This window comes from Pteropus medius, unplaced genomic scaffold, assembly GCF_902729225.1.
Source record: "Pteropus medius unplaced genomic scaffold, Ma_sr-lr_union100, whole genome shotgun sequence".
Classification (NCBI taxonomy): domain Eukaryota; kingdom Metazoa; phylum Chordata; class Mammalia; order Chiroptera; family Pteropodidae; genus Pteropus; species Pteropus medius.
Window position 1 is genome coordinate 1,143,195 of NW_024342466.1, and position 19,239 is coordinate 1,162,433.

At 57.2% G+C, this 19,239-nt stretch overlaps 1 protein-coding gene across 5 annotated transcripts in view; it reads left to right on the plus strand.

The window, feature by feature from the left end:
• Window positions 1–18,631, plus strand: part of LOC120600665 (arf-GAP with GTPase, ANK repeat and PH domain-containing protein 1-like) — a 137,153-nt gene extending 118,522 nt beyond the window's left edge. The window contains exons 1-2 of one of the 5 annotated variants that reach the window (XR_005652273.1): window positions 1,650–1,913; window positions 2,185–2,893. Coding sequence is in view for 2 of the 5 variants with exons in the window: in XM_039860138.1 (XP_039716072.1) it covers window positions 3,767–3,840 (74 nt within the window). In the remaining 3 variants the exon portion in view is untranslated. The other 4 variants (XR_005652272.1, XR_005652271.1, XM_039860153.1 and 1 more) reach the window with 4 other exon arrangements.
• Window positions 18,632–19,239: the final 608 nt, after the last annotated feature.

Sequence of the window (19,239 nt, forward strand, 5' to 3'; positions counted from 1 at the left end):
TGCATGTGCACGTGTGTAGAGAGTGTGTGGAGTGCATGTGTGCACACGTGTGCACATGTGTGCGGGATGCGTATGTGACATGCCTGCCTTTGCCTCCCGGGGCAGTAGTTCACGCAGCACGTCAGTAAATGCGGACGGCCGTGGCATGGAGCCGGTTGTGCCAGGGTTCTGTGGGCGTGTCCTGGGCGCCTTTGCTGCCCACGCGGTCGCTGGCTCGTCGCCCCCACAAACCTGCTTCTGCTCCGTCTGTGTCCACAGGCTCTACCTTCTTCCTCACACTCTCAGCGACATTGTCTTCTCACTGTAAACACACACACTCAGGCCACAGCAGTATTGCTACACTAAGATGTTGCCACACGACAGGAAATAACCGCTAAAGTATGGCTCCCCCATTCTGGTGTCACCACCCTGACACGTCCTCCTCCCGACTGGCTCTTCCGTGCAGCGGTGACTCTGCCACGACACTTCTCAGGCGCGGCCGTTGGCGTTCTGCTTGCTGCTGCGCAGCCTTCACAGGGTGCGGGATCCTCTCAGCTGTACCTCTGTCCATCCGTCCTCGTCCCCTTCTAGTGAGCGTTTAGGGTGTCTGCCTCGACCAGCCCTTCGTCCGGCCATCTTCCTGCGCCCTGCGTCTTGCCCCAGCGGGAAGCCCCAAAGGGGATTTCTGGGGCTCAGGGGATGCGCATGCCAGGTTTTCCCGTGACTTCCCAAAGGCTCGTCCCACGGCACCCGCATCCTCGGGGCGCCCGCCTCCCTGCTCAGCCTCCCGCTCGCCGGCATCCGCCTCCGAGCCCGGGCAGCTCCTTGCGTGTGAAGTGAGGCTTCTTTCTCAGGGACGCCTTCGTCATGTCGCGGATGGTGGGGATGCTCGGCGAGGCGGGGCGTCACAAAGAAGCGTGAGGCCGGCCCCCGCACCCACCCCCCAGGCCCTTGGGCTGTGAGCACATGCGTGGGCTGGCCGAGGGAGGCCTGGCCCCACGCGCCTGAGCAGGGACCGTCCCCAGCAGGCCCGCCAGGGGGACCTCCCCACAGCCACGGCATCTGGACAGGATTCGGCTCTGGTCTTGCCGAGACTGCAGTGGACGGCCGTGCCCGAACTTGTCCTCCCCACACCCCCATGTGTCCTGACAGCTGTCGGCAGAGATGTCCGTGAGGCCAGCTGTCCAAGGGGACACGCCCTGGAACAGGCCGGCCCTGGCCTCTGGGCGGTGAGTTCCCTGGGCGGGGAGCCGGTGGTGCCCTGGCTGCCAGCCAGGGTCCTGTGCTCCAGGGGGTCACGTGGCGGTGAACGGCTCCAGCTGTGAGGAGGCGCAGATATAACTCTTACTTTTAGAAGGAAAAAAATGTGACTGGAGGATCAGTTTTGGCTTCGCAGCGTGATCCCTCCGGAAGACAGGGCAGGACACGGAGCTGGACCAAACGTAGCAGCCACCTCCCAGGGCAGAGGGGAAAGCGGGCCCGGGCAGGTGGACACGCAGATTCTGGGGACCTATCACTGTGTGTGTCGGGGTGGGATGGTCATCACGGCCTGCAGGAGAGGAGGCAGCTGGGGAGCCCACCCTGCCTGACGGAAGGGGCTGTCGCCTGCCTGGTGCTGCTGAGCGGCACCCAGGAGTCTCCGCTGGCATCGCCGTGAGTGCCTGGCCCGTCTGCGGGGTGCGGGAGGTCAGGTGGCCGTGCCCTCCATCTGAGCACAGCTCCGTTTCCTGTTCTTTGACTAAGAAGCCGGAACGGAGAAGCTCAGTGTTCAGACATAACTCAGACACAGACGCTGTACCTGCGTATCTTTCCCATGACGCTCTTTCCCAGTCGGGGCCCGTGTCTGAGTCACTTCGGGTGTTTCCGTGTCCTGTGATCTTCCTCGGAGAGAAAGCTGATTATCTAATCAGAGGAAGCAGCCTGCACAGCCCGTGGTGTGTGCAGCTTCGTGCCTGTGGCGAGGGAAGGTCTGGGATGAGCCGGGTGATGGCGCCTCAGCCACTACGGGGCGGCTCTGTCGGAGGCAGGCTTGGGCGTGGGGCGTGGGGAGCTCTGGAGCCTTGGGCAGCTCTGGAGCCTTGGGCAGCCCTGCAGATGTCCTGGGAGAATTCGAGCAGCTTCCACGTGGGGAGTGCAGGGCGGAACCCTCGAGGCAGGAGGAGGGGACAGCAGTCTGGAAGGACACTTAGATTTCTTTCTGATTAGATAATGCGGAGGAGGAGAGGCCGGGGGCCGAGGCATTCCACCCTCACGTGGCGTGTGCAGGTCCGTGCGTCCCGTGGGACTCCTCGGAGCCTTCGTGTTGATGTTTATCTCCTGTCCACGCTGGTGCTCACTCAGGCGTTTCCAAGGAGTTGACAGCCTGAAACCACGGAGCAGCCCCGTGCTCACCCTCTGCTCCGGAGTAAGCAGCTTGCTTGCAGAATCTTGGTCCCCCGAGTTGAAGGTCAGCCGCAGTCTGTCCACTTTGTGTCGTTCATATGGCCTTGTTGAATAATAAGCACGTGGCACAGCTCAGTCAGAAACGCAGACGCGAGGTGACCTGGCCGAGGGGTCTGGGATCGGAGACGTAGCAGGAATGCGGCACGGTGGCCTCCGGCGGCGAGATTCCAAGCAGAGTCACACCCGTTGGGTCACCATGGCCCGTTGGCTGAGAACCTCACCTTTTCATGTACTAACATAAACAGAAAGATTTTTGATAGAGTTTCAGCTTTGCTGTCTTTCCGGAATGACTTGCGTGGAGCACACACAAGTGGAATGAGGCGGCACCATCAGGGCGTGAGGCTCTCGGTCTCAGGCCTGTGCTTTGCCTTAAAGCAAGTTAAAGTCGAAGAATAACTACGTAAAATTAAAGACCGGCTCACGTAACTCTGTTGGAGCCGCTCGCGAAGAGAGATTTATTGGCAGGAGGGAGAGAGGTGAGCAAGTTCACCCCACACCTGGAAAGTCAGCTCAGGTTTGCACCTGATGGCCAGCGCTGCTGGGGACACACAGGGCAGCTGGGGGCACACAGGGCGGCCGGCCTCTGGTTTTCTTTGTAAGGTACCGGTTGAGTGTTTGGGCACAGCCTCATGCAGATGAGTTTTGTGATCATCTTGACGGTTGGTCATGGTGTACCCTGCCATCAGAATATTTCCATGATTTGCTGAGCGGGGAGAAAACATTTTCCTGAGCGCACCTGAGGAACGTGACCATCTCAGACATCTCAGACCTGACAGATGTGTTTGAACTTGGGCCACAGCTGGTTTCAGCTGAGGAATCACACGTAGCCTACAAACGCAGTCCTGGTATTAACGTGATAGAATTTTCTGGAATGAACTTCCACGGTGGGTTTTAATCTCAGCTCGTCACTTTTTTTGTTGTTGTTGTCCAGGCTCGTGGCTGACCTGTGGCGAGGGGCCCGGGCGGATCCTGGGCGTCCACTTAGCCACTCACTTCCCCCATCAGTCCGGATTAGAGCAGAGTGTCCTCATTTCAGAAAAAATTATTATTTTTAGTTAATGCACTTCCTCTACCAAATACAATCAGAAAAGGTCAGGAGTTCTGAGGTGACCCACTCACACGGTGACGTATCTTGAGGGGACCCCCTTCTTACAAAGCTGCACACAGTTGTGGCTGGTGTTGAGGCTGTGGCCATGGGCGTGTCATCAGGTGTGAACAATGCCGCGTCTAGCAACTTCCATGACACCCCCAGCACCCCTCCCCCGCAGTGATCCTCGGCTTCTTTCCTTTGGTCAGCTGTTGCTTACGGTGGGTCCTGAAGCTGACAGTGCACTTGTCCCTGCAGCAGAGCTGGCGACGGGCCATCCGCAGGACAGCCCTGGTCCCTCTTCACGTGAAGAACGCGTTCAGGGCCTGTGAACGGTCCGCAGAAGACAGCTTCGAACTTGCTTAAACCAAAGCGCTTACGTCGGAGGCCCGGAGGCTGCGGTGCGGCGAGGTTCTCTCCCCCCTGCCTGGTTCTTCCCATGGAGAGGCTTTTCCCTTCATGATGCGAATTCAGCCGCAGCTCGAAAAGTGCTTCCTGGTCCTCGGGGTCAAGCCCTCTGGTCACTGTGATTGCAGAGAGCTAAAGCAGCACTCAGGCAGGAGTGTGGGGTCCTGGCTTGGTCCCCCCCACGGCCTCCGCCCCCTGGGCTCCCCCCACCCCAGCGCTGATGCATGAGCCGGCAAGACTGCGGTGCTCCGCTCAGAACACCTTCCCCTCCTCCTACTGTTTTGCCATCTCTTAGGTCAGAGGTCAGGAGCAGGGGTTCAGGAGTCAGTCTGACCTGGGTCCAGATTTCTGCCGCCCTACCCGAACCCCCTGTGCGACTGAGCTGCTCCCCTCTAAGCCTCTGGCCCTTCATTTGGAGAAGGGAGGGGACAGTGGTACCCACCTCCACAGCCGTCGGGACAGCGGCGAGCACACGCGACATGCACGCGGCCAGGTGCCCGCTGTGTCAGCTTTATCAAGACTACATTTGATCCCAACCGTGGTCGCCCCGCTGACACGAAGCCCCCGCAGTGGCTCCTCCGACTGGATCGCAGAGGACACAAGATGGTGTGACTTTTGTAGGGGCCCCAAAGGAGGGTTGTCGTGAGACATTTCTAGAAGGCTTTTTAAAAAGCCCTGGACTTGACGTGCCTTGGACTCTGGTGGTACTGCTGTTTAGGCGTGGATGGTGGGCTGCCTGGTGGAGGTGGTGTGGTCACTGGGCAGAGAGCTCCAGGCCCTGGGGGACTTTGTGGGGCGGAGGGCGTGTCAGTTTAGAGGAGATGTTTATTTTTCTGTTACAAAATAAGTCTTAGTGACATTTTGGGTGTAGTTCTGCCTCTACTTCCAGAAGATTCTAACTTTTCCATTATCCAATCACTGACTCTCACACTTCTAAAGCCTCATATGCTTGTATAAGTCCTTTATTAAACATGTTACTTTAACGACTTTTTGTGTGAGGCACCATTTTTCTAAAATTTGAAGGAAATAAGGAAGGGTGGGGAAAACGAGAGCCTTTGGTTTTCACTAAATGGCTCATTGGAAGACATCTGAGAAGAGTTTAAATGCAGCTGCTATGTCTGTAACATCAGAGAAGACACCGGCCCTCTGTGCCACAGAGCAGTGCTTTGGGTGCGTGTGTAGAAGTGCGCGGAGGCTTCTGGAAGCCTCTGGAGACAGGTTGCCGGGCCCCGCGCCCCGGGGTTCCGATTCGGGGGGTGGGGTGGGGCCGGAGAGCCTGCATTTCTAGCACCCGCGCCACGTCCTGTGTGGATGCTGCTGGCCCAGAGGCCAGTGCCAAGGCACCCTGCCCAGGAGGCTGCGTGATTGTGACCGGTGCTGCGGAAAGGTAGTGTGTCAGGTGTCACTAGCTGACAGCTCCAGGATGGGCCTGGGTGTCACGGGGTCAATGAAAATGAAATCGATTAGAAATACTCGGCTCTTCCATTAGATCATAGACTGGCTTCTCTTGTTATTTACTCTGGAATGCCTTTACATCAAAGCAGTGGCTTTTTAATTTCTAGCTCTGGTTAATTTATGGAATTTCTGAGGCAGCAGAATTCAGTAAATCAAACTGGATGACCAAGCTGGTGGCAATCAGAACAATATCTTTTTGATTAGAAGGTGATCTATGGATGGAAAAGATGAAAATAAGCATTGATCAGACCTAGGAGGAGTGAAGATTGTGAGGGAGCCCCTTGCCGCCCTGGGAGCTGGGTAGGTTTGTGGATTAATTTTTTCATTCACCCTCCCTCTCCTATCTTTCTTCTGTCCATCCTCCCACCCACCCACAGATCAATCCATCCATCCGCCCCATTCATATCATTCATCCGCCCAATCTCCCACCCCCATCCATCCATCATAACGTTAGTTGTTTTCCATGGCAGTCCTCCACCCAGGGGACACAGCAGAAAAGAACATAAAACTCTGCACGTTTGTGCTGTGGCATGCAGTGCCTTCCGAGGGCCTGGGGTTCTTGCAGACGGGTTTGTCCCCCACCCCTCCATCCTCATGCTCTGGAGAATCTCTGGCATATAGGACACAGCAAACTCAACTTGAAAAAAGGTACCAATTTTCAGGGTAGAAGAAATGGGGTTCTGTACATTACAAACTTCTGAGCTTAGCTTCAACTGCAGTTAACAGTCTAGAAAGACTCATTAAAGGGATGTTTCATGGAAAGAACTCCTGCCTCTGTGCCTGTTGGCAGTGTGAAGAGCCAGCCATGGCAGACACCTCTCGTCTGTGGTCAAGGGAACCCCCTCCATGGGTAACCCCAGCTGGGAGCGAATTCGGGCGTCAGTCAGAAAACTAGGCTCCGAAAATCTACATCAGCAATGTTCTTAAAATTCTTTGTTTTCGACGCACTCTGATCCCCAGTTGCCAAGTTAAAACATGTTTGTGGTGAACATTACAGACAAAGGGCTGTTCCTGAGATCTAAAAAGCCCCAACATATTGATTACAAAAACTTGAAGGTTTCCATAGGTAAACTGACAAAAAAAAAACAACAAAAAAACTGAGGTGCCATTATTTGAATAAATAAGCAAAAAAATAAAACCGGTGCTGACAGTGACATCACAATACCCGTCCGTGTGGCCATCGTGTGTGCGCGGGGCGGGCTGTTCAGAGGAAGCCGTGTGCCCAGGTGCAGCGTGGGGTGGGCGACATCGAAGCCCCCAAAACAGGGGCGGCAGGAGTCGAAATGGTTCCTTCTTTCTAGAAGGCGGTTTGGAAACGGGACCAGATAAAAGGTTTGTACACTTTGACCCAGAAATTATGCTTCTGGGAATCTAAGCTAAAGAAATATTTTTACAATGATTGATGGGTCGATTTATCTTTCTACCCTGTCTTGCTCCAGAAAGGATGTAAAGCAGCCTACAGGGACGGGCGGGTGTTTAAGGGCGAGATGCCATCTGAGAAAGGGACCCTTCCGTCACAGAGTGTCTCTAGGATGAAATGCTTGGGGTTTGGGGCACTGTTTTTTGTTTTTTGAACTCAGCTTTTTAACGCTTATTTAATTGGGAGAGAAATACAGCATGACGCTAACTGGGGATCATGATAAAGGGGGTAGGCGTACCTCACTTTAAAGCAGACCTGGACTGGGCACGAGACCAGCTGACCAGCCCTCCATATGGCACAGCGAAGGGTCCGAGTTGAGCTCCCTGATTGACAGACGTGCTAATAGCTTATCCCCCTGGGAGCAGCCCACTCTACCCTCTGTGGCCAGGCCTTGGCTTCCGTGTTTATCAGGGGACACTGCCCAGGCCATCTGGTTGCCCTCCAGCCTCTGTCCATCACAGGCGTTGGTTCTGCCCTCCCAGCCCGAGGCCCTTCCCTGGGCCCCTGTGTCCCTGAGACGCCCTGTCTCCGACACGCTTCCTGGTTGGTTCACTCAACCTCGAGGAGCTGCCCTATAAGCAAGTTCCCTGGTCACGTGTCTGTGGGGTGACAACATAGATTGCACCGTGAGAGAAGAGTGCCTTACCGGGGGCCGGGGCGGGGCATGCATGTGAATGCAGGGGACCCCAGACCCTGCCAAATCCCAGGGATTCGAACGCACTGATGCTGGAGAGGAATGAACGTATAGAAGGTATCAGTACCTGTTCTGCTGCCGATCAGCGAGCGTGGGAGCCAGGCCCTAGGGGAGGAAGAGTGTGCTTAGCGGTCCGCTGACCCGGCTCCGGGTCCCTCATGGCCACTTACTAGCTCACTGGCCTTGGGCAAGTCACTTGACCTCTCAAAGCCAGTTTCCTCTTCTGAGAAGAGGAAATAATACCCAACTGATGTGTGGGTCACCCTCTTGCTTCGCTTTTTAAGGAAAAGGGGTGCAGATTCGCTGGGCGTTTCTGTAGGTCGGCGCCAGCTGTGTGGGCAGAGTCAGTGGCAAAGGGGGACCCCCCCCAAGGACTTCGAGGCAGTAGTCGGTCTGAGCCGACCGCAGACTCGGGTGTAAAGGTAGAGTTAAAAAACCGCGTTTTTGCTCAGAGCAGAACCAGAATTGTTGAAAAGCCAGCCCAAATCCAAGTTTAAACATGAGACGTGGCCTTTCTTATTTAAAGCAATCCCCGTCAGTTTTCGCAAATACAGATAACCAGAAGAAAAATCTTGCAGTTTGGGAGAGAAGATTATAATCAGTGTCTCTAGCTGCTGGTTTCGGTCCGGACGGCGATGAGTGATAAAAGGCAGCGGACGGATCTCACTCACAACTGCGTATTCGGGGTGATGGGGCCCCGCCCCTCCCCTCCCCTCCCCCCGGCTTTCGTAGCGTGTGAAATGTGACAGGCTCGCCGGCCGAGTCTCCCCTCCCAAGAATGCGTTCATTGCGGTGGTATTTCCTGGACAGCCGAGGTTGCTTCACGGTGCGACTGCCACAGGCAGATGAAGGAAACAGATTTTCCAGGCGGATATTCTAAGACGTGATGGACGGAAACGGGGCAGAGCTGACCGACGACGGCGAGGGGCGTTTCCGTGGATGCGCCGCTTGTTCCAGCACGCGGAGCAGAGTCGAGGGCAGTTCCCCCTATCGGAGGTCACCCTGCGAGGTCCTCGTGTGGGTTTACTGGAGGCGAAGTGATCTCAGGAAACTGACACGTTGGAAATGACAGGAGCGAGATATCGCTCGGCAGCAGTCGCCGCCGGCCAGTCCGAGAAGTGACATGCTCTAGTCCGAACCCACAGGACTTTTTAAAGACCTCCCCTTCCCATCCCACGCGAGGGTGCTTGATGATGATTCCATCTGAAAAGTCGGCATCGTGGGCCTCTCTCTGCTTCGTTCGCGTGCAGGCGAGCGGACTCGGGAAAATTAGAATAAACACATCCACCGTATTCCGTCGGAATCTCTGAATTGCTTTTCACGGCTCCATCTGGACCCAGTTCAAACATTTACAAGGAGTAAGCAGTGCGTTCTCAGTCCTAACGGGCGCCTTTGTCACCGCGATTTGCATTCATATGGGAAGCTCGGCGAACTTGGAAAGAAAATGACTTTTGGATTGAATCGTATAATATCAAACAAAGCTCTTTCATGAATAAGGATTATTAATTACTACACCCCGCGCGATCCTGGGTTTTTTGTTTGCTGTTCGTTGGAGTTGTGTATGAACAGAAACCTTTGTTAAAAGCAGACATAAGCTTCGAAAATTTATTCGTGCCAGAATGGGGAACGAGGAATTAAATCCGCGTGCAGAAGCCAGCGGAGGAAGGGGTCGGCCTCGCTCCCGTGGGAAGGTCTCACTGCGCCGCGGCGGCTGCGCGTTTCTCGGGCGTGTGCGAGTGGACGGAAACCACGCTGGGTGTAAAACTGAACTGACATGGGGCGTTCGTCCTCGGCAGTGTCCGTGCCGGCGACGTCGGGTTTCAGAGTCACAGCATCGTCCCTGAGCAGCTCGGGCTCCCGGCCTTCGCGTCCGGGGTCTCCCGTCTCCGCTGCCTTCCTTCCCTTTCGCTGGCGTCGTACCCCCCGCCCCCGATTTCCAGGTTGCAGGGGGCGGAGGTAACGGGCCACAGTGCCGAGTGCTCGTCGCTGTCAACCAGGAGCTGAAGTGTTTCTCAGGCAGCCGTGGCGCACGCGGTCCCAGGCAGGGAGCAGCGAGGGAGCAGGGGGCTCTGTGCCGCTTTACTAGTCACCTTGGGGCAGGACGCCTTACTCGGTGGGGACTTCGTCTGTAGTACCACGTGTGTGACGTGTATTTTAACAAGTTTCAAACGTAAGGTTCGTTCATGCTCGAATATGTTCGTGGGGCGCTCTGAGCTCCTCTTGCCCCTGGCGGGGCTCCGTGTGGGCGCTGTGGGGCATCTCTTTTGGACTAAGATCCTGGTTTTTGATTCTGGAGATTTATAGAAGGGGGGCATACGGAGTGAGGCCAGGTGTTTGCAGCCTTGATACTTGCTGTGCGTGAGGAGCCGGGGTGGCCCGAGTCCACCGGGGGCGTTGGGGAGGGCCGGCCGCTGCCCGTGTCCCTCCCCTGCCAGATGGATGAGCCGCCCTGAACCCCAGGACCGCGGCCTCCATCCCCTGCCCAGGGGCCTGGGGTGTGTTCTGTGACAGTTGCTGATGGGGACACAGCACCCAGGAGGGTGCCGCTGTCCTTCGCCTGGGTGCGTCGTTGCCACCGTGCAGACAGAATTTGGGTGTGAAGAAGACACACCTTTTTTGTTTTCAGGGCCATGTTCACAAACAAAAAAAAAAGAGCAGAAAACCCGATAAAGTTTCAGGCCGCAGATCCTGACCCACACGAGGTCAAGGACGCCGCCTTCTGCCGGCCGTGACAGCTGCCGCAAAGCCACGCTCCTTCCAGCTCGATGCCGGCTCCGTCGTCTGTCGGCGAAACGCAGACCACAGCCCCGAGGATTCTGCTTTGATGTTCGAGCGAGATGCGTCCGGCTGGAAATGAACCCAGCGACGTGGTCCGTGGAAGGAAGGAGAGTCCAGGGTGGTCCCAGCCCACGCGTGTGTGGTCACTGTTCCTGGTGTCCCCAGGAGGATGACAGTGAGACTGACGGGGGGGACTCTGCTTCACCCTTAGGCTGGTCTCTTTCCAGCGGGTGGCCGTTACTCCGTTCGAGGTGCTGGGGAGCCCCGGAGCTGGGCTGGGCATCGCAGGGCCTTGTCGATGTGGGTCGCTGTGAGTTTTCCCTGAGAACAATGCCTTTTGTCAATCCAGATGTGACCGTTACGCACCGAATCCCCCTCTTACTTTTTAAGAACCGTTATTTGCTAACCGTGACAGCAGCTGTCTTGAGCTGAATCGTGTCCCCCAGAATCCGCCTGTCAAAGTTCTAACCCTCAGGACCTCAGAATGTGACTGTGTCTGGAGAGAGGGTCTTTAAAGAGGTGATGAAGTCAGCGTGAGGTCTCAGGATGGACCCTAGTCCAGCGTGACTGGTGTCCTTCCGAGAGGAGGAGATGAGCGCCCAGACGGGCACGGGGGTCGGCAGCCACCTGCAGGCCGAGGAGAGAGTCCCCGGCTCTGCCAGCGCCTTCGCCTCAGACTTCTGACCCGGAGAACGGTGGTCGGATAAATTTCTGTTGTTGAAAAGCCCGAGTCTGAGGCGCTTTGTTATGACAGCCCCAGCTGCAGTTTAAATGTTATTGTGAACTTTAAAATATTCGTTTCGATATTCGAGGTCATCGAAATTTTGGCGGCCTGGTAAATATTTATGGAAAATTTTCTTCTCTGCTTTTGTTTTTGTTCCTTTTTTTAAGGGCGTGTGTGTGTGTGTGTTTTGCTTGTTTGTGTGTCCCTTCTTCTATTAGGAACACGTCCTGTTACTATGGAATGAGGCTTTGCTCTGGAAGTAACTCCCTGACATCACCCTTTGAGGGTTCGAGGTGCTGGGCCTGTGGGAGCTGTGGGTGTCTCCGGAGAAACGCAGTTCCCCAGACGCCCAGGCCCTGGCACTGATTTAAGTGTCTCTGAAACGTATCTGATGGTGAGAAATGACGGCTTTATGCGTGTTTCTGCTTTAGGGACGGAGGGCTGCAGTCGACGGGCCCCTGCTGCCTTCCAGGGTCCTCCGGAGGCGGGGTGGGAGGATGCTGGGTCACACTGCGTGGGGACGGGGAAGCCAGAGCAGCTCCCGGCCTCTCGGGAGGAGGCGGGCTCAACCGATAGACTGGGCAGTGGGTGTGGCTGTCTGTGCCACCTTGGTTTTGGGACAGAGCTGGCCTGGAGTCTCAGGTGGAAGCTGAAGGCACCTTGGAGCCAGGGGAGGGGAGGGAGCTGAGGGTTTTGCTCAGCCTTTCCGGGAATTCTAGAAGGGAAGGGGAGTCTTGAGGGCAGGCTCTGGGGATGGTTAATCCTGACCTCAGGGCAGTACCTTGTCCCTTGAGATTCCCATGGAATGGTTGCCTGTTCTACCCCAGCTGACCTTGAATCTTCAGTGCCCCATCCCTGGGAATCCCGGTGAGGGCCGCGCGTGCGCTCGCGTGTCCACAGTTTCTGCCTGCCTGCTCCCTCCTTTCCCCTCCCCCCACCGGCAGCAGCCCCCGAGTGACGAGCTCTGGCTTGCCTTTGCAAAGACTTTCATTGTTTTCTCCCTCACCCTGACTGGGGCAGCCTCCCGCTGGCTGCAGCCCTCCTGGGCTCCCTAGGTGGAGTGGGGGTCCTCTGAGAGTCCCGTGAGGTCGGGCGAGGGGGCAGCACAGGGCTGCTGGGCTCCTGTCCAGCTCCACCCTTTACTGTGGGACCCAGGCCCCTGTTCAGCCCCCCTGTGACTTGCTTCCCCTGACTGTGGAATAGGGATGATGGGCGCCTGCCCCGCCTGCCCCGCCTGCCCCGCCTGCGCCATGGGCTTTGGGGGAGGAGACAGATGACCTGAGTAAACAGCTGTGAAGTGCTCAGGCTGAGCCTGCCTGGGTCACTGTTGGGGTCGGGGCCTGGGCTGCAGCGGGAGGGTTTCGGGGAGTCTGGGGAAGTGCTGGGAGGCTGTGTTGGGGCGAGCCTGCGCCTGCCTTGGGCCTGGTGTCTGGGGGCCTGCCTAGTAGGGTCGGCCCCACAGGGCCAGGCACGTTGGCCCTGGGGCTCCTCGGTCAGCGTAGGACGCCTTTTTAGGTCTTGCCTGACAGCGAATGGGTGGCCTGAAAGTGTGTCGCACACACGGCTTACCCAGGACGGCCACACTGCGCCGCACGCTCTGTCACGGGGGAGGCCCGCCTCTGGCCAGGCTGGGGGCCGAGCTCAGCCTCTGCCTTGGCGTGTGATGACTGAAGCCTGGGAGTGCGGGACGGTCCGGGGGCGGGCGGGCTCCGCAGCCTCCTGCCCTGGCGGGCCCTCCCCAGGGCTCGAGTTCCTTGGGCTCGGACTCTTGAGTGCCTAGAGCAGTCTTTGGAGGAAAAGTTCAGTGCATTCCGACACCTGTGTCACCTTTTCCACACCCAGAAGTCCCCAGCGACAGCCGTCCTCCGGAACCCCTTTGGGGCTGGGTGCAGTGGGTGGGCTCGCACACTGGTGCACAGCAGCCCTCCTTGTGGCGACGTCTCAGACCGTGAGGCCTGCACGGGGTCCGGATGCGCCGAATGCACCACTGGAAGGTGACAGCAGTTCCTTTGAGCACTTGTGAAGCGCCAGGTGCTAAGGTCTGGGGCGGGTCCCTTTGTCACCTTCTCAGTTGTCCCAGGTGTTCGTTTCCTGGCGGGTGTTCTGAGCACCTGGGGTGGTGGCCTGCATTTCCTCATGTCTCAGTGGAGGCCCGGCGCCCTGCGTCACCCCAGCCTGCCGACCACCCCGACCTCGGACGGCCAGAGCCTCGGGCCGCTCAGCACCTGCCCCCTCTCGTGCAGCAGGCATGGATGGCCCAGGCCCAGGCCAGAGGGCCGGGCAGGGAGGGAGCAGCCCCACCTGGGACCCCTCCCTGGAGGGCTTTCTTGAGGCCCTGGGCTCCCCACCCTCGTCCCTGAAAAGCAGCAGCTGCAGCGGGGCAGCTGTCCCCAGGCCGTCACACCCTGGGACCCCCAGCCCCGCAGCCATGCTTTCTGCCGAGGGAGGGGCACGCTTTCTAAGGGGGCGGCCAGCCGGGATCGGCCCGCAGCGGAGGATTTTCGTGGCCGGGGAAGAAATGAGTCACTCTCTTCTGGGTGACCTCCCTAACCGCTGGAGCCCTCAGAGACAGACTCACGACAGGGGGTGGGGTGGGGGTGGGGGTGGGGAGTGGGGGCGCTGTGTGGTGTGGCGGTGTAAACAGGGATGGCTCGGGCAGGGTCAGCAAGTCAGCTGACCTCCACCATTGTTGTAATGTGACCCGAGCACCTTTGCTCCTCCCAGGGTAATTTTTGAACCGGCCACGTGGATCGATGGAGGTAACCATCGGGCAGCATTTGTTAGGCAGGTCCTGATGAGGCTGGGGTTTTGAGGCATACAGGCTAGGTCCCTATGACAGGAGGATCTAGCTAATCCTGCAGTCAATTGCCCAGCTGAGGGCAGCAGTGACACTTTTTTTCTTTTTTCAATTAATCGGAATAGTTTAGTATTTTTTCATATGGTAGCCCAGGCGAATTAGGCGACTGTGACTGATGGCACAGAGTCATTTGCCAGCTCCGAGCGGGAGAGATGGAGGCTGTTGGGAGGCCCTAGTGAAGCCACCCTTTCTAAGGTGACATGGTGCTGTGATGTATTCAGGGAAGGCAGCAAGCATGGACACCTGGAATGGGACTGTGGGGGCCCAGGGCTGCCACGAAGGCCTGTGGGTCGCCGGCACCCCACCCGTTGTGTGTGGGAGCGTGCGCAGTGGGGCTCGGGGAGCTTAGGCTGGGCGCTCCCACCCTCGAGCACTCACAGAGCCTCAGAGAGCTGCAGGCTGGGGGCCAGGTTCCCAGCGGATGCTGATGCTGCTGGCCCGCGGACACTGTGAGTGGCACCGGTCCGGTGGGCTGGAGTTTAGGGCGGGCCCAGGTAGGTCTTAGAGGCACAGGGGCAGGCAGGGTCGTGGCTGCAGTGGACAGCGAGGCGGCCATTGGCCTTCGCTGGGCAGGGAAGCACGCGAAGGCTCGGGCAGGAGAGCCTGTGTTAAAGTGAGCTTCCTGAAGGCTGCAGCGGAAGTTCCAGAAAGGAGGGTGGCTGCGTCCACGTGGGAAACATCCAAACCTGTAAAGTATTTCCGTAAGAGTTTATCTGAGCCAAACTGACGGCAGTCCTGGGAAACAAGATCTCAAATGCTCCGGAGAGTGACAGTTTTGCAGTTTTTCTCACGAACTTGGAATGCGGAGGGACCACAGGGAAGAAGCAAGCGTGAGGCCAGGCGGGGGCTGGACTGCGGGATGGTCAACGAGACTGGGCTCCGTGAGGGTGGTTTGGCTCCTGAGGGGTCTGCAGAGAGGCGTTTCGAGCGCCTGTGAACCTCGACGCACAGACACAGGCAGGGCTGCTTATGCAGACAGACCTTTTGCTGAAGAAGTTGTGTGTCTGGGGCGGGACTGCCTACCCTGACCTGTCCAGGTGGGAACTCACGACCAGATCACCCTGTCAGGTGACTGTCCGTCAAACCCCTTTTTCGTCCACACCAGCATGGGAGGTTGAGAATGGATGGTTGGAGGCCAAGATCGCAGGGCGGGCCAAGGTCTTGGGTAAGTCAAGGGCATGGCCATGGGAGGAGGGGCAGGGGAAGACCACTGGAGTGGAAGAGGCGATGACCTGGCTCCACATGGACGCCGATGTGCCCTGGTCGCCTCCTCTGGGGGGAGGGGCTGTGAGGGAGGCATGACCGGGAACGGGGGACCAGGGGATGGCACATGAGTCCTGGCGGTGCGTGCACTCACTGCCAGGCCAGCTCGTACTGCCTCTGCGGCTCATGGCACTTCAAGACTGCCGACGGCAGTGCCCAGAGCTGGCCGGGCGGGGCGTCGCTAGCCTTTATCAGGTTCAGGGGGTTTCATGTTGGCGTGTAAACCAGGCATAGCGTCTGCCTCAGCAGCCCTCCTGGGGACGGAGGGGACATTGCAGGGAGGAAAGACTTCGAGGCCTGGCAATTCTTCGGCCATGGCGAATTTAGTTGTCATCCCTCCACTTCTTCGTGGACGATTCTTTTGGTGGTGATTTTTTAAAAGAGGCAAACAACACCACATCGTGACCAGGGGAAGAAGCACAGTGGCTGCCAGAGCCGCTGCCCCCCCGGGGACCCAGGGTCTCGCTGCTGCTGGGACGCCTCACCCCGCTCCTGGCACGCTGGTTGCTGACGGCCGGTGTGTGGCCAGCAGGCAAGACACAGATGTTTTGTTCCATTTTATTGTGTCAGAGCTGATCCCCGTGACCCACTTCTCCGCTCTCCCCAGAGCTCTGGTGCAGATTGTCACTACCAAGGGAAGCGGGGTGGCCGCTGCCACCAGCCACCGCCCGTGCTGTGTTTGTCTTCCCAGTCCGGGGAGCACTGAGCTGGGGACACAGTGGCTCACAAAGCAGGAGGTTGTCACGTGTCTCCCTCTGCTGATGAGTGCTGGTGGTGGGGATTTGGGCTTTAAACAGGAATTTTTCTCATGGTGCTTTCAGTATTTAAAGAAAAAATATCTCCAGCCTTCAGATAAGAGATCTTCAGGTATCTCTGTAGCCAGATCCCAAACAGGATGCAGAAAGTGATAACTGATCAAACAGGCTTTTCTCGATGGTGATTTCTGTAATAGCACCGATCAAAATTCCTAGGGCGTTATTTGTGGCCTCGATTCTTACTTCCATAGGAATCCCGGATTTGACAAACCTGTGGGGTCAGTGGCTCTGAAGACAAGCTAGGTAAACACCAGATGTTGTCACACGGCTTTCGGTGGCTGTGTGACATGGTGCCCTGGGAGGCTGCTGCTCTGTCCCTGGGAAGACAGTCGTGCAGAGGCGGCTATTAGAGGGGTCCCTCCCGGTGACCCCTGCGGAGGAAGACATCCCCGGGTCGGCCCAGCCCGGCCCCACGTGCTCTCGAAGAGCGGGAAGACTCAGCAGTTGGTAGGAATTCCTTGGTTTTTCCCCCACACGAATTCCAGAGCTGCGTTGCAGCTGTCCGGGGGACAGGTGCAGCGTGTGCTGCCCCCAAGCCCTCTGATCCCTCAGCTGGACCTTGGCGGACAGCCGGAGGCGGGACGGAAGGACGGGGGGCGGGACGCCGTTTCGCACCGTCCGTCGTGTGTGTACGTGTTTCTGTAAAGCGACGCTTAGTGGATTTCGCTCTTCATTTGATCTTCGGTCGTCTTTGCTTGACACTCGCCAAGAAAGACCACCAAGAGCCGCTGGCCTTTTCATTTGTTTCGGAGTGAGGATCTGTTCACATCTGACACTCACCGGCATAGCTTGGAAATTAAGACGTCTCCTCATTGGCTGGCTTGAGCGGATACGAAGTTTCAGTTTGGGTTTAGACGCTTCCTGTTGGCTCACTGGGGAGAAGGAACCCTGGGCTGGAACCTCCCCCCAGCACCCCACTGTGCCCTCAGGCAGGCAGCATCCCTTGGAGTCAGTCTTCATCTGAACAGTGAGTTGGGCGAAGGTCTCTCCCAGACCTAGCTTGCTGTGTTAGTCAGCTGGTCCCATGTGCACAGGGTGGGGCGACGTCACCCTGACCTCGTGCGGGAATAACACGGGAGGGGAGACTGTGATGAGGCAGCTCCAGGCCTGCGTCCACCGGCCTGTCCAGTCCTATTCACAAGTCCCTGCTGGCGCTCCTGGTGGCACTGATGGACAGCCAGCCTGCGAGCTTAGCCGAGGTCACACCTGCTCCCCTGTGCTCCGTCTGTTCCGCAGAGCCTCACGCACCTTGCTCAGGATATTTCATGCTTAAAAATAATGTGCTGCTTTAGAGTTTAAATAATTAATGTTGGCAAAACTTAGGTTTTTTTCTTTCCAGCATTTTAATCATCTCCATGATACTTACGTAAACTAATTGTCGTTGCCGACGTGTCTATCACAGAACGAGGACCGACAGTGGCCTCGTTTATAACTATTGCTGTTCTTCCTATTTTGGGAAGGATTATTGGAAATAATTGCATCTCTCTTTATGGGGTGACTTTCTGGAATTTTTTATTAAGATACTCAGAGGCAGGAATTCAAGGAATGGTTGGGTTAATAAATACTAAAATGGAAAGTCGTTAAGACAGGAATCGCTCACCCCTTTTTCCTCGTGTGTCTGGCCTGTCCCTTTGGAGCAGTGCTTTTCCCGCCGATGGCACTTTGCCCCCCAGGAGATATCTAGCAGTATCTGTACCCTGTTTTTGGTTGTCATGACTGGTGGGGGGGAAGGATGCTGCCCCCCCAGTGATGCATAGGACAGCCCCCAAAAAGAGTGATCCAGCATGGAATGTCCATGGCTGAGGCTGAGACACCCCTCTCTGGAAGGAGGCCAAATACCACCTCCCTTTTTGAAGGCTTTTTTTTTTTTTTTTTTGAGTATTTTGGCGAGAAATAATAATTTCCTGCCTTCCTCTTACCTGCCTCTTTTTTAAGAACACTTTTTCCCGGGCGTTGGTTATGTGTGACATTTGTCATTCTCTGACCACTGCAGCCTTCAGCCCCAGCTCCCTGTCCCTGAGCTGAGTGCTCAGGGCCTGGTCAGCCTCTTCCCAGCGTCAGGCCACTGTTTACCTGCTGGACAAGTAGGTGGGCCTTGTGCCGAAATTTTGGCGGACTTCTGTCAGGGCGACGTTCCTGATGCGGGCCTTGGAAGAGATCGGCGGGTGGAGGGCAGGTGCCTGCACAGGTGTGCTTGCCACCTGTCATCTGCGGGTGGCGGGCAGGTGCCTGCACAGGTGCGCTCGCCCCTTGTCAGCATCTCACAGTGCTTGCCTGTCCTCTAGGGATGCCTGGGAAGATGGCCCAGTGATAACTTTGTTGGTGGGACACTGAGCGGGACCCAGTGTACGGCTGGGGGTGGGCCCGCCACCACTCGTCTGCCCCACCCCCACAGAGGCACCTAGCTCCCCCGGCCTTGTACTGGACTGCCTGCTTCTCCGGCCTGTGGATGCCTGTGGATGACAAGCGGACTGAAGAAATGGTTCTCATTCAGGGCAGACCCAGCTGGGTTTTGGTAAACAACCACTGACCTGCTATCATCACCCCACGTGTAGCACATGCGCACGGAGGGTCCAGCAGGGCCTCCTGTTAGAACCGAAGCACGTGGAGCCCGGTGCTGCCCCACGATGTCTGTGCCCGGGCGCGGCACACAGCCCTGTGGTTCCATCAGCAGTGACCACGTCGTTGCTGCCTTTGAGCCAAAGCCGGCGGGGTGTGGGTGCTCAGAGGGCCCCCCGGGGTCTGTCCTCCTGCTGGACCAGAAAGCCCTCGCCCAGAGACGCGTGCTCATCCTCCTGTGACTCCAAAGCGAGAGTCAAGTCTCGTTATCTCTTTGCCTGTTCCACTTTTAACCTCAGCTTACAAAATAAGGAAAAAGGGCCCCTAATGAGTGCAGCCCAGGCGGGGTCAGCTGCTGAGCCATCCGGCTGCAGAAGCCGAGCTTCCTGGTGGGTGTGAGGTCAGAAGCCATTCCTCTCGTCATGATCTGACACGAGTCTCGTGCCAAAAGGTAAAAACATGAAGTTGTTAGTGCAACAACGTTAATGTCTGTCTTTTGGCTTCTTACACGTGTCTGTCAGTCAGCCTGCTGCCAGGAAGTAGCCTGTCAGTGCCCGTGACCTGGAGGGCGGGTTCCCTGTTGGCCCCTGGGGAGGACTGCGGGGGCCCAGGGCCCAGGGCGGTCAGCGGTTGGCCGCTTTCTGTTGCCCACAGACGTGGCTCTGCCGAGACTGTGAGCGTGATTACTGACTGGCAGGTTCTGTTATCAGCTTGTGTGGCAGATGGCCCTGCTGACGACCAGCGGTTTCCTGGTTTCC